This window comes from Pristiophorus japonicus, chromosome 3 (assembly GCF_044704955.1).
Source record: "Pristiophorus japonicus isolate sPriJap1 chromosome 3, sPriJap1.hap1, whole genome shotgun sequence".
Classification (NCBI taxonomy): Eukaryota; Metazoa; Chordata; class Chondrichthyes; family Pristiophoridae; genus Pristiophorus; species Pristiophorus japonicus.
In genome coordinates, this window is record NC_091979.1 from 270,858,854 (window position 1) to 270,871,534 (window position 12,681).

The following is a 12,681-nucleotide window of genomic DNA, read 5'->3' on the forward strand; positions in this document are numbered from 1 at the left end:
ATATTTTCTTTTGGATATTCGTAACTAGACAGATGAGTTGATGGCACAAATAGAAATAAATGGGTATGATCTGATAACCATTGCAGAGATGTGGTTGCAAGGTGACCAAGGCAGGGAACTGAATATTCAGGGGTATTTGACAATTCAGAAGGATAGGCAGAAAAGAAAAGGAGGTGGGGTAGCTCTGTTAATAAAGGATGAGATCAGTGCAGTAGTGAGCAATGATAATGGCTCAGAAGATCAAGATGTAGGGCCCAAGTTTCCACATGATTTGCGCCTGATTTTTAGGAGCAACTGGTGGAGAACGGACTATCTTAGAAATCGCAATTCTCCACATTTTTTTTTTCTGCAGTTCTAGTCGGGTAGAACAGTTCTACTTTAAACAGAATTTTTTCTTCAAAAGGGGGCGTGTCCGGCCACTGACGCCTGATTTCAAAGTTTCCACAGTGAAAACGTACTCCAAACTAAAGTAGAATGGGGCAAGTGAAGATTTTTGTAGAACTGAAAAAACCTGTTCTACACATTAAAAAATCAGGCGCAGGTTACAAATTAGGCGTCCAGAACGAGGTGGGGGGCAGGGAACTCATTAAATTCTACAATCAATCCTTATTTATACTTCTACAAATATTATACAAATAAATCCAACCTGAATAAACATTTATAAGCAAAGAAAAGATTAAATAAACCATCTTCCTATCTGTGTGAAAGTACTTCAGCCATCGTTCGAAGGAAACCGCCGTTTGTTGCCGCGTAGGGGAGGGAGGGGAAGGAGACAGCGGCTTGTTGCCGTGGAGGGAGGGGAGGGAGGGGAAGGAGACAGCGGCTTGTTGCCGTGGAGGGAGGGGAGGGAGGGGACGGAGACAGCGGCTTGTTGCCGTGGAGGGAGGGGAGGGAGGGGAAGGAGACAGCGGCTTGTTGCCGTGGAGGGAGGGGAAGGAGGGGAAGGAGACAGCGGCTTGTTGCCGCGCAGGGGAGGGAGGGGAAGGAGACAGTGGCTTGTTGCCGTGGAGGGAGGGGAGGGAGGGGAAGGAGACAGCGGCTTGTTGCCGCGCAGGGGAGGGAGGGGAAGGAGACAGCGGCTTGTTGCCGCGGAGGGGAGGGAGGGGAAGGAGACAGCGGCTTGTTGCCGCGGAGGGGAGGGAGGGGAAGGAGACAGAAAGAAGGGAAGCCTCAGTGCTGATATGCTGATGGCAATGTGGTTTTATTAAAAAATGTTCAAAAATTAAACAGCTACAAAGAACTACAAAAATGGCCGAGTGCCAATGTTTTTTCACACTGAGCATGTGCGAACGCTCCAACGCGCACGCGCAGCGTTGCCGGCAGGAAAAAAACTAATTTAAATAGTACCCGCCCCCTCCCACTTACAAAATCGGCGCGAGTGTAGGCCCCGCCCCCCTGGGCGCCGCGCCAAACAGACAAGGAACTGCAAAGCGCTCGAGAATAGCGCGTTTTTTTTCTGGCGCCGTTTTAGGCGCGAAAAACGGGCATCCAACTCGGAGGGGCGCCTGTTTTTTATCCTGTGGAAACTTGGGCCTGTAGAATCAGTTTCAGTGGAGATAACAAATAATAAGGGAAATAAGTCACTGCTGGGAGTAATCTATAAGCCCCCTCTGTAGGACAGAGTATAAATCAAGAAATAATGGAGGTTTATAAGAAAGGTACAGCAATAATCATGGGCGATTTTAATCTTCATATTGATTGGACAAATCAAATCGGCAAAGGTAGCCTTGAGACGAGTTTACACAGTGTATTCGGGATGGCTTCTTATAACAATTCATTGTGGAACCAACCAGGGAGCAGACTATTTTAGATCTGGTAATGTGTAATGGGACCGGATTAATTAATAATCTCATAGTAAAGGATCCTCTTGGAAAGAGTAATCATAATATGGTAGAATTTCAAATACAGTTTGAAGGTGAGAACGCTGAGTCTCAAACTAGTGTCCTGAACTTAAATAAAGACAATTATAAAGATATGAAGGTAGAATTGGCTAAGTGGACTGGGAAAACAGATTAAAGGGTAAGACGGTAGATAAGCAGTGGCAGACATTTAAGAAGATTTCATGTCTCAGCAAAGATATATTCCAGTGAGAGAGAAAGACTCTAAGAGAATGATGAACCATCCGTGGCTAACTAAGGAAGTAAAGGATGTATCAAATTGAAAACAAAGGATCACAATGTTGTGAAGATTAGTGGAAGGTCAGAGGATTGGGAAATTTTTAGAAACCAGCAAAGAACGATCAAAAATATAATAAAGCGAGAGAAGATAGATTATGAGAGTAAACTGGCAAGAAATATTAAAATAGACAATAAGAACTTCTACATGTATATAAAAAAGAAGAGAATAGCTAAAGTAAACATTGGTCCCCTTAGAGGATGAGACTGGGGAATTAATAATGGGAAACAGGGAAATGGCAGAGACTTTGAACAAATATTTTGTATCAGTCTTCATGGTAGAAGACACTAAAAGCATCCGGATAATAGATAATCAAGGAGCTATAGGGAGGGGGGGAACTTAAAACAATCACTGTCACTAGAGAAAAAATACTAGGCAAACTAATGGGACTAAAGGTAGACAAGTCCCCTGGACATGATGGCCTGCATCCTTGGGTCTTAAACATAGTGGCCACAGAGATAGTGGATGTATTGGTTATAATCTACCAAAATTCCCTAGATTCTGGAGAGGTTCCAGCGGATTGGTAAACTGCAAATGTAACATCCCTATTTAAGAAAGGAGGGAGACAGAAAACAGGAAACTATAGACCAGTTAGCCTAACATCTGTCATTGGGAAAATGCTGGAGTCCATTATTATGGAAGTAGTAGCAGGTCATTTAGAAAAGTAGAATACAAGCAGAGTCAGCATGGTTTTATGAAAGAGAAATCATGTTTGACAAATTTGCTGGCGTTCTTTGAGAATGTAACGAGCAGGGTGGATAAAGGGGAACTAGTAGATGTAGTGTATTTGGATTTTCAGAAGCCATTCGATAAGGTGCCGCATAAAAGGTTACAGCACAAGATAAAAGCTCATGGGGTTGAGGGTAATATATTAGTATGGATAGAGGATTGGCTAAGTAACAGAAAACAGAGTCGGGATAAATGGGTTATTTTCAGGTTGCATAGAAACATAGAAAATAGGTACAGGAGTAGGCCATTTGGCCCTTCGAGTCTGCACCGCCATTCAATAAAATCATGGCTGATCATTCCCTCAGTATCCCTTTCCTGCTTTCTCTCCATACCCCTTGATCTTCTTAGCCACAAGGGCCATATCTAACGTCCTCTTGAATATATCCAATGAACTGGCATCAACTGGCATCTCTGTGGCAGGGAATTCCATAGGTAAACAACTCTCTGAGTGAAGAAGTTTCTCTTCATCTCAGTCCTAAATGGCCTACCCCTTATCCTAAGACTATGTCCCCTGGTTCTGGACTTCCCCAACATTGGGAACATTCTTCACGCATCTAACCTGTCCAGTCCCGTCAGAATCTTATACGTTTCTATGAGATCCCCTCTCATCCTTCTAAACACCAGTGAATACAGGCCCAGTTGATCCAGTCTCTCCTCATATGACAGTCCAGCCATCCCGGGAATCAGTCTGGTGAACCTTCGCTGCACTCCCTCAATAGCAAGAACGTCCTTCCTCAGATTAGGAGACCAAAACTGAACACACTATTCCAGGTGAGGCCTCAATAAGGCCCTGTACAACTGCAGTAAGACCTCCCTGCTCCTATACTCAAATCCCCTAGCTATGAAGGCCAACATACCATTTGCCTTCTTTACCATCTGCTGTACCTGCATGCCCACTTTCAGTGACTGATGAACCATGACACCCAGATCTCATTGCACCTCCCCTTTTCCTAATCTGCCGCCATTCAGATAATATTCTGCCTTCGTGTTTTTGCCCCCAAAATGGATCTCACATTTATCCACATTATACTGCATCTGCCATGCATTTTCCCACTCACCTAACCTGTCCAAGTCACCCTGCAGCCTCTTAGCGTCCTCCTCACAGCTCACACCGCCACCCAGTTTAGTGTTATCCGCAAACTTGGAGATATTACACTTAATCCCTTCATCTAACTGTAACTAGTGGGGTGCCACAGGGATCAGTGCGAGGGCCTCCAATATTTACAATCTATATTAATAACTTGGATGAAGGAACCGAGTGCAATGTAACCAGATTTGCTGATGATACAAAGATAGGTGGGAAAGCAAGTTATGAGGAGGACGCAAAGAATCTGCAAAGGAGATAGATAGGCTAAGTGAGTGGGCAAAAATTTGGCAGATTGAGTATAATGTAGGAAAATGTGAGGTTAACCACTTTGCTAGGAAAAATAAAAAAGCAAATTATTATTTAAATGGGGAGGGATTATAAAATGCTGCAGTACAAAGGGATCTGGGGTCCTTGTACATGAAGCTCAAAATCTTAACACGCAGGTACAGCAAGTATTTAGGAAAGGTAAATGTAACGTTGGCCTTTATTGCAAGAGGGATGGAGTATAAAAGTAGGGAAGTCTTGCTACAACTGTACAGTTTTGGTCTCCTTTTTTAAGGAGGGATATACTTGCATTGGAGGCAGTTCAAAGAAGGATCACAAGATTGATTTCTGAGAAGAAATGGTTTGTAAGATTTCTGAATCTCTCTGGGCTTACATTTGACAGTGAGACGATTCTTTCCAAACACTTAGAAGAGTTTATTAAAAACATACACACATGCACATTAGCAGCAGTAATCAGTTATCTTAAAAAGACACACACATGCACATTACCAACAGTTGTCAATTATGTTATAACAGAGCTACAATGAGGTTATAATAACGAGTGATATACGTTACATCCCTTTTGCTAGCTGGTTTGGACACACGGCTTGTTGTTTTAGCTGGTCTTCAGGGATGTCTTGTGCCATGTGTCCAAGAGACAGAAGAGAGGAGAGAAAAGTTCCTGGTTTGCGTTTTTTATATTCCTCAAGGCCATTTTCCTCAGAAAGCCTCCTGATTGGATCTTGGCTCCAGGGCAGCTCCTTATTGGCTCTCCTCACACATGTGGCGTCTGGTCTGGCTCAGCCATCTCTGATTAGTTTAAATGGCTTTCCAATACACAAAACCCATGCAGTAGCTCTGGGGACTTTCATTTTGTTTCTTACAAAACTTAGCCCATGCTGGCAATCTGTGGGCTTCCATTTTAAATCAACACAAACAGGCCTTTCCGTTAATTTACACTTTTAACATTTATACATACACAGAATCAATTAATAAACACTGTTATTCTTACAAATTCCCCACCTTGAGGGGGAAATATCCTTATTGACCCCTCATATATCGTAAGCATTGAGGGGGAGAGGAAGAAAAGTGGGTGGCCTGACTTGGTCCCCACTTCGTAAGATGTAGGGGATTTAATAACAGTCCGATAACATCTCCAGCGGAGACTCGCCCCTTCCCGTTTCTTCGGTGCACCATCGCTTCTCGAAGCACATTGATGATTGATGATGTTCGTGAGTCATGCTGCAGCTCCCGCTTCTCCATCTTCCCTCCACTTCGGTCTTGGCCAGTATCGTCCTGACAATCGTGAGGATCTGTAACATGGTCTGTGGGAAACAAGATCAGTGCAACATTTATTCTTTGGCAGTTTTTAACTGATTAATGTGAAACTACTTCTTGTACTTAACACCCTTTTCCCCCGGTAACTGAATCAAATAAACCACGGGGTTCAATTAGTCTATAATCTTATGCGGTCCCCACCACCTGGGCTCAAAGGTATGCTTCTTTTTCCCATAATTTGGAATCATTATTGAGTCTTCCACCTCGTATTCAAAGGGACGTACTTTCTTGTCAAAGTACTTTTTAATTTGTCTTTTTGACTTCCCCAATTTGGGGCCACAAATGGATTGTTCTGATCGGTGTGATCTACCACTTGTTCCAGCCACTTGGAACGACATGTTTTCATTGTCAGGGGACTCATCCCTGTTAGTGTTAACTGGCCTAGTGTTCTCATGAGCCTCCCCATCATGGCCTGATATGGGGAGACCCCTGTTCTATGAGGTGTGGACCTCATTGCCATTAAGCACATTGGCACATGTTAGCCCATTGAGTGGGGTGGTCCGGCACAATTTTTTTAACATTAACTTGAGGGTCCTGTTCCCCCTTTCGACCCCTCTGACTGGGGGTGGTGAGCAATATGTAATTTGTATTTTATCCCCAACATTTCCTGCAGGTAGGTAAAAATTTTACCAGTAAAGTGTGAACCTTGATCGCTGTCCACTTGTACTGGTACACCCCACCTACAAAACACATGATTCAGTAGTGTTTTGGCTGCTGTGATTGCGGTGTTGGAGCGGCAGGGGAATGCTTCGATCCATTTAGTGAATTGATCCACCACCACTAGGGCATGCTGAAAATTGCCTTGCGCCTGTGGAAGTGGCCCAATGAAGTCTATCTGGAGGTGAGTCCATGGCCCTTGAGGTGGGGGTGCGCTTTGAAGCAAGGCTCGGTTAGTGCATGAGGGAGGATTGTGTTGCAGGCATGGTAGGCATCGTGCCATGTATTGGTCGATTGTTTCCCTCATGGAAGGCCACCAAGCTGTGGATGCTACCTTGTAGAAGGTTACCAGGGCCGAATAGTACCCTGCTGTGGGGTGAGAGTGAAAGAGGGAGAGCAGTTCCTGACCCACCTCTAGTGGAACACACACCACCGGGCAGGCGTTTGGCTTTCTTTTGAACATCAGCAACTGCTCATTTGAGTCAGGGGCAGTGGCTACTATGGTATTGGGAGCCCAGGCTGTTGGTTGAGGAAGGGGTCTGCCTTCATCGTGCCAGGTGTTTACAACAGCATATGACCAGTATTGCTGCTGCAGGGATTTTAAATCTAGGTGATCTGTTGGGGAGGCCCTGCCAACAGCATTGCAGGGCTCAACAACTATATCCTCTATCTCCCCATCAATCGCAGCATCCTTGGCTGCTCTGGAATTTCCCTCACCATGTGGACCCCCTTTTCTATGGGCTGCTACCTTTCCTATGAAGCAGGGTTGGGATCGCTGCTTGACTAGAGCAGGCGTAACCAAGGCCCATGGACCAGGGCCTTACTGTCTATCATACAATAGTCATTTTTGTAGTATAGGGGCAAGGAGAGCATGGTGTTTATAGCATAGGCACTATCGGAACAAATATTCACGGGTCTATCTGAGGTCTCCTTTACAACAGTTAGAAGTGCGGCGATTTCTGCATATTGTGAAGACTGTCTGTTGCATCTTCACTGGATGGTTCTTTCTGGCAATACCACAGCATATCCGGTGTGAGGCGATCCTTCAATGTGATCTGAGGACCCATCGATGTAGACATCTGGGACACCCTGTATGGGCTCTTTCTGCACAGGCTGGGTCTCAAAGTTAATCAGGGGTAACGGACATTCATGCGGGTCCCCCTCATAGATCAGAAATTGTGGCAGCAAGGTGGTGGGTTTGGAAATTGTATCAATGTCTCTTTCCATAAATTCCAATATCCATTTGCTGAGGTGCTGTGAGGAAACTAGTGAATCTCCAGGTTTCATCAGTAGTTTCAGAGGTGTGTCCCCGCTGTGTAGGATTGTAGCCTGTAACCCAGTAACAAAAGTAAAGTGATGTACAGAAGATGACCAGTAGGTGGCGCTTGCATGCAGTATACGTCTTTTCTGCCCCCTGCATGATTCGAGATGCAATGGGCATATACAATGGGCTGCAATCGATCAGCTCGTGTTTGGCACAGAGGCCATTGTCCTCAAAGTCTCCAGATTGGATCTTGGCTCCAGGGCAGTTCCTTATTGGCTCTCCTCACACATATGGCTGTCTGGTCTGGCTCAGCCATCTCTGATAGTTTAAATGGCTTTTCAATACACAAAACCCATGTGCAGCTCTGGGGGCTTTCATTTTGTTTCTTACAAAACTTAGCCCATGCTGGCAATCTGTGGGCTTCCATTTTATCTCAACACAAACAGGCCTTTCTGTTAATCTACACATTTAACATTTATACATACACAGAATCAATGAATAAACATTTTTATTCCTACAGGTTGTCTTATGAAGAAAGGTTGAGAAGGTTGGGTCTATACTCATTAGAGTTCAGAAGAATGAGAGATGATTTTATTGAAACATATAAGATTCTGTGGGGGCTTCACAGGGGAGACGCAGAGAGGATATTTCCCCTCGTGAGGGTATCTAGAACTAGGGGTCATGACCAAAATATTAGAATGAAGGCAATAAGGGAGACAGGTAGATTTCCTTTAGTAGTTCTGTTGCTGTAATCTTTTATTGAAAGGGTCTTTATATCTTATTAGGTTTGTAACAATAACAAGAATTGCCATTGTGATGATGGATGGGCACCACCTAATTGTGACACTCGTGGCTTTGGAGGGAGCATAGATAGTGGATCCACTCGCAAAGGTATTTAAAAAATTGCTGTGAACCAAGTGTATTTTTCACATGTTTGTGGATTAAAGTGAACACATTCTGATAGCTGATGATATATGCCAATGGATTTAGCAAAATTATTGTATTTTGATTGTTTCTATTAAGGCTATAATTAATTTAAATTCTATTATTGAGCCTAGTTCCCTATTACATTTTATTTTATTAATATGGGAAGCTAAAATCCTTTGTTCAACTTTCCAAATAATTCTTCTTCATCATTCATGATTTTTGTAAAGGGCATGCCAGATCCTTTATGTCTGGCAGACCAGCGTGAACCGATTTTTAGACCCAAGAATTATAAAATAGATTGGAAGTTGGATGTGTTTAGTCATGATTCTCAAAGCAATTTAATAATGCATAGTCTGTGTGCATTCCCCATTACCTCCCGCACTCATTTGAGTGAGATTTCACAATTTAATGCCCATTAGGAATTAGTTAATCATACTCAAAACCATTTAACATCTCAAAGAATTCCCATCACTTTAGGCTGTATTTGAATCCAAATCCTGCAAGAGAAGGGCAGTGAGCTAGCCAACTAACCCACCCAAACCTATCTAAAGGGATCCATCTAATTAGCACATTTTCAATATAAGAGTTAAAAAGTAACAAAAATATTCTGTAGATCAAACTACAGATTATCGCCACGTATTTCCTTGGGGCTTCTCCCACTATCTGGCAGCGGCTCAGCGGAAATCCCTTTGAAGCACTTAAACATCATCATTATCATCATCATAGGCAGTCCCTCGAAAACGAGGAAGACTTGCTTCCACTCTAAAAGTGAGTTCTCATGTGACGGTACAGTCTAATACGGGAAATACAGTCTGTCACAGGTTGGACAGACAGTGGTTGAAGGAAAGGGTGGGTGGGGAGTCTGATTTGCTGCACGCTCCTTCTGCTGTCTGCGCATGGTTTCTGCATGCTCTTGGCGACGAGACTCGAGGTGCACAACGCCCTCCCGGATGCTCTTCCTCCACTTTGGGAAGTCTTGGGCCAGGGATTCCCAGGTGCCAGTGAGGATGTTGCACTTTATCAAGCAGGCTTTGAGGGTGTCGTTGAAGCGGTTCCTCTGCCCACCTGGTGCTCGCTTGCTGTGTAGGAGTTCCGAGTAGAGCGCTTGCTTTGGGAGTCTCGTGTCGGGCATGCGGGCGATGTGGCCCGCCCAACGGAACTGGTTGAGTGCGGTCAGTGCTTCGGTGCTGGGGATGTTGGCCTCCATCTAATTAGCACATTTTCAATATAAGAGTAAAAAAGTAACAAAAATATTCTGTGGATCAAACTACAGATTATCGCCAGGTATTTCCTTGGGGCTTCTCTCACTATCTGGCTCGGCGGAAATCCCTTTGACGCACTTAAACAGAAGTTACAGTGGAGGAGCAGGAAAAGCCCCGAGGAAATTCCCAGTCCAGATGTTATGAAGCAAACATCTGTCAGTGGGCCTAAGGCAGCAAATTTATCTTGGGGTTCTTCTGATCACAAATAACTCAAGCTTCACTGTTATGGTATAAAAGCCACTTGATTAGAAATGCTGCCTAGTTGCCAATCTATTATACTTCATAAAAAGCATGGGGCCAAAATTCAGGCCCGCCCAAAACCTGGCGCACCTCCCATTTTTGAAGAGTTTTCACCGCCGTGTTGGATGAGGTCGCTTCTTTTGCGAAATTCAGCTCTTTGTCGTTTTTTTTTAAGTGGACCGAAAGTCGGTCATAATGGGAGCGGAAGGGGGGCAGTAAGCAGCAGATTGCCAACAAGAGGGGCAAAAGTGGAGACGGGACAGAGTCACCGCCACTGTCAATCATCAGCGGAGCAGTGATGACATCATGACACGTGTGCACCACCATGTCTCTCCCCTTCACTTAAAGGGGAAATCCGCTGCGAGCTCTGTGAACATTTTAGTTAGGTCCACTGGGCCACCAGGGAGGGGCTGGGCTAGTGGTCTGGCACCCAAGAGGGCCGCGGCAGTGGGCCCTCGCCTTTGACGGCCACCGCGCAGCCGAGTCCCACACACAGACAATAAGGTGCACCGACAGAAAAACCTGTCGTGGGCACCGCTCGGCGGATCGTGGATTCTTGAAGCTGAATTTGGCTGGAGGTGTGGGAAATTGGCGGTGCGTCCTTTGATGATACACTTAGGTATGGTCAGCAGCAGCGGGAACTGCCGGAAAATCCACCAAGGTGAATTTCGCTAGTGGCAGCCATTCGGCTGGAAATCAGCGGCCACTGGACTCCGCCACTTGGCCGCCACTTTCTGGCGGTAAGAGGCCTTTTTGGGAGGCTGAATTTCGGCCCTCATGTCTCCAACCTGTAAAGGTTAGAAATAACTTTTTGGATTCTTAAATATTGTCACCAACATAAATCTAAGGTAAGATCCCATTGAATCTTGGTAGCTATCTGCATCACTTATCGTTTTTTATTATTGTAGGAAAATCAATTGAGAAGTCTTTTCTTTTCCTTTAGATACATCACTTCGAGATGGTTTGCTGGTATTTTTCCTTTTGGTGGTCCCTGTGCTGATTTTGATTGGCTTAATCATTTTTTTCAAACGTAATGCAATAAAACGACTCTGGAGAAAGAGGGATCCTTCGCACACGGTGTATGTGAGATTTGACTTCACCTTTAACTTCTCATCAAGTTTTTATTATTAAGATAGTTACTTCCTTATTGATTTTACTTTTTGTTTAGCTCATTTTATTTTTTTATCTGCTGATATTTTATTTTAATTTCATTCTACTGTGTAGTTTTTCCCCGTCTCTCCTGAAGGTAGTGGCTCATGATGCAATATGATTCCATGGACACTGGCTACCCTCAGGTATCCTGCCTCACTCACCATTCTTCATGGGTGAGCTTGGACAGCGAACGTTGGCATGCTATTTCTATTTGAGGCATCAAAACCGAGCCTGATACTGTCCTCACGAGGTGACCAAATCTGCACTAGCAATCAGGAGTGGGAGCCCGGGCTGACGATTCCCCTCCCTAATGGTACATTAAGTGTTGGCTACCCTGAGCATGTAGATTATGAATGGAAACATAGAAACATAGAAAATAAGTGCAGGAGTAGACCATTCGGCCCTTCGAGCCTGCACTGCCATTCAATGAGTTCATGGCTGAACATGTAACTTCAGTACCCCATTCCTGCTTTCTCGCCATACCCCTTGATCCCCCTAGTAGTAAGGACTACATCTAACTCCTTTTTGAATATATTTAGTGACTTGGCCTCAACAACTTTCTGTGGTAGAGAATTCCACAGGTTCACCACTCTCTGGATGAAGAAGTTTCTCCTCATCTCGATCCTAAATGGCTTACCCCTTATCCTTAGACTGTGACCCCTGGTTCTGGACTTCCCCAACATTGGGAACATTCTTCCTGCATCTAACCTGTCTAAACCCGTCAGAATTTTAAACGTTTCTATGAGATTCCCTCTCATTCTTCTGAACTCCAGTGGATACAAGCCCAGTTGATCCAGTCTTTCTTGATATGTCAGTCCCGCCATCCTGGGAATCAGTCTGGTGAACCTTCGCTGCACTCCCTCAATGGCAAGAATGTCCTTCCTCAGGTTAGGAGATCAAAACTGTACACAATACTCCAGATGTGGCTTCACCAAGGCCCTGTACAACTGTAGTAACACCTCCCTGCCCCTGTACTCAAATCCCCTCGCTATGAAGGCCAACATGCCATTTGCTTTCTTAACCGCCTGCTGTACCTGCATGCCAACTTTCAATGACTGATGTACCATGACACCCAGGTCTCGTTGCACCTCCCCTTTTCCTAATCTATCACCATTCAGATAATAGTCTGTCTCTCTGTTTTTACCACCAAAGTGGATAACCTCACATTTATCCACATTATACTTCATCTGCCATGCATTTGCCCACTCACCTAACCTATCCAAGTCACTCTGCAGCCTCATAGCATCCTTCTCACAGCTCACACTGCCACCCAACTTAGTGTCATCCGCAAATTTGGAGATACTTCATTTAATCCCCTCGTCTAAATCATTAATGTACAATGTAAACAGCTGGGGCCCCAGCACAGAACCTTGTGGTACCCCACTAGTCACTGCCTGCCATTCTGAAAAGTACCCATTTACTTCTACTCTTTGCTTCCTGTCTGCCAACCAGTTCTCAATCCATGTCAGCACACTACCCCCAATCCCATGTGCTTTAACTTTGCACATTAATCTCTTGTGTGGGACCTTGTCGAAAGCCTTCTGAAAGTCCAAATACACCACATCAACTGGTTCTCCCTTGTCCAC

At 44.6% G+C, this 12,681-nt stretch overlaps 1 protein-coding gene across 1 annotated transcript in view; it reads left to right on the forward strand.

Annotated features, from left to right (window-relative positions):
* The window catches only part of adam9b (ADAM metallopeptidase domain 9b), a 146,927-nt gene that overhangs the window by 123,479 nt on the left and 10,767 nt on the right, over nt 1-12,681 (forward strand). The window contains exons 19-20 of the mRNA XM_070873997.1: nt 8,300-8,405; nt 10,887-11,022. Coding sequence (XP_070730098.1) covers nt 8,300-8,405; nt 10,887-11,022 — 242 coding nt within the window. The remainder of the gene's footprint in view (nt 1-8,299; nt 8,406-10,886; nt 11,023-12,681) is intronic.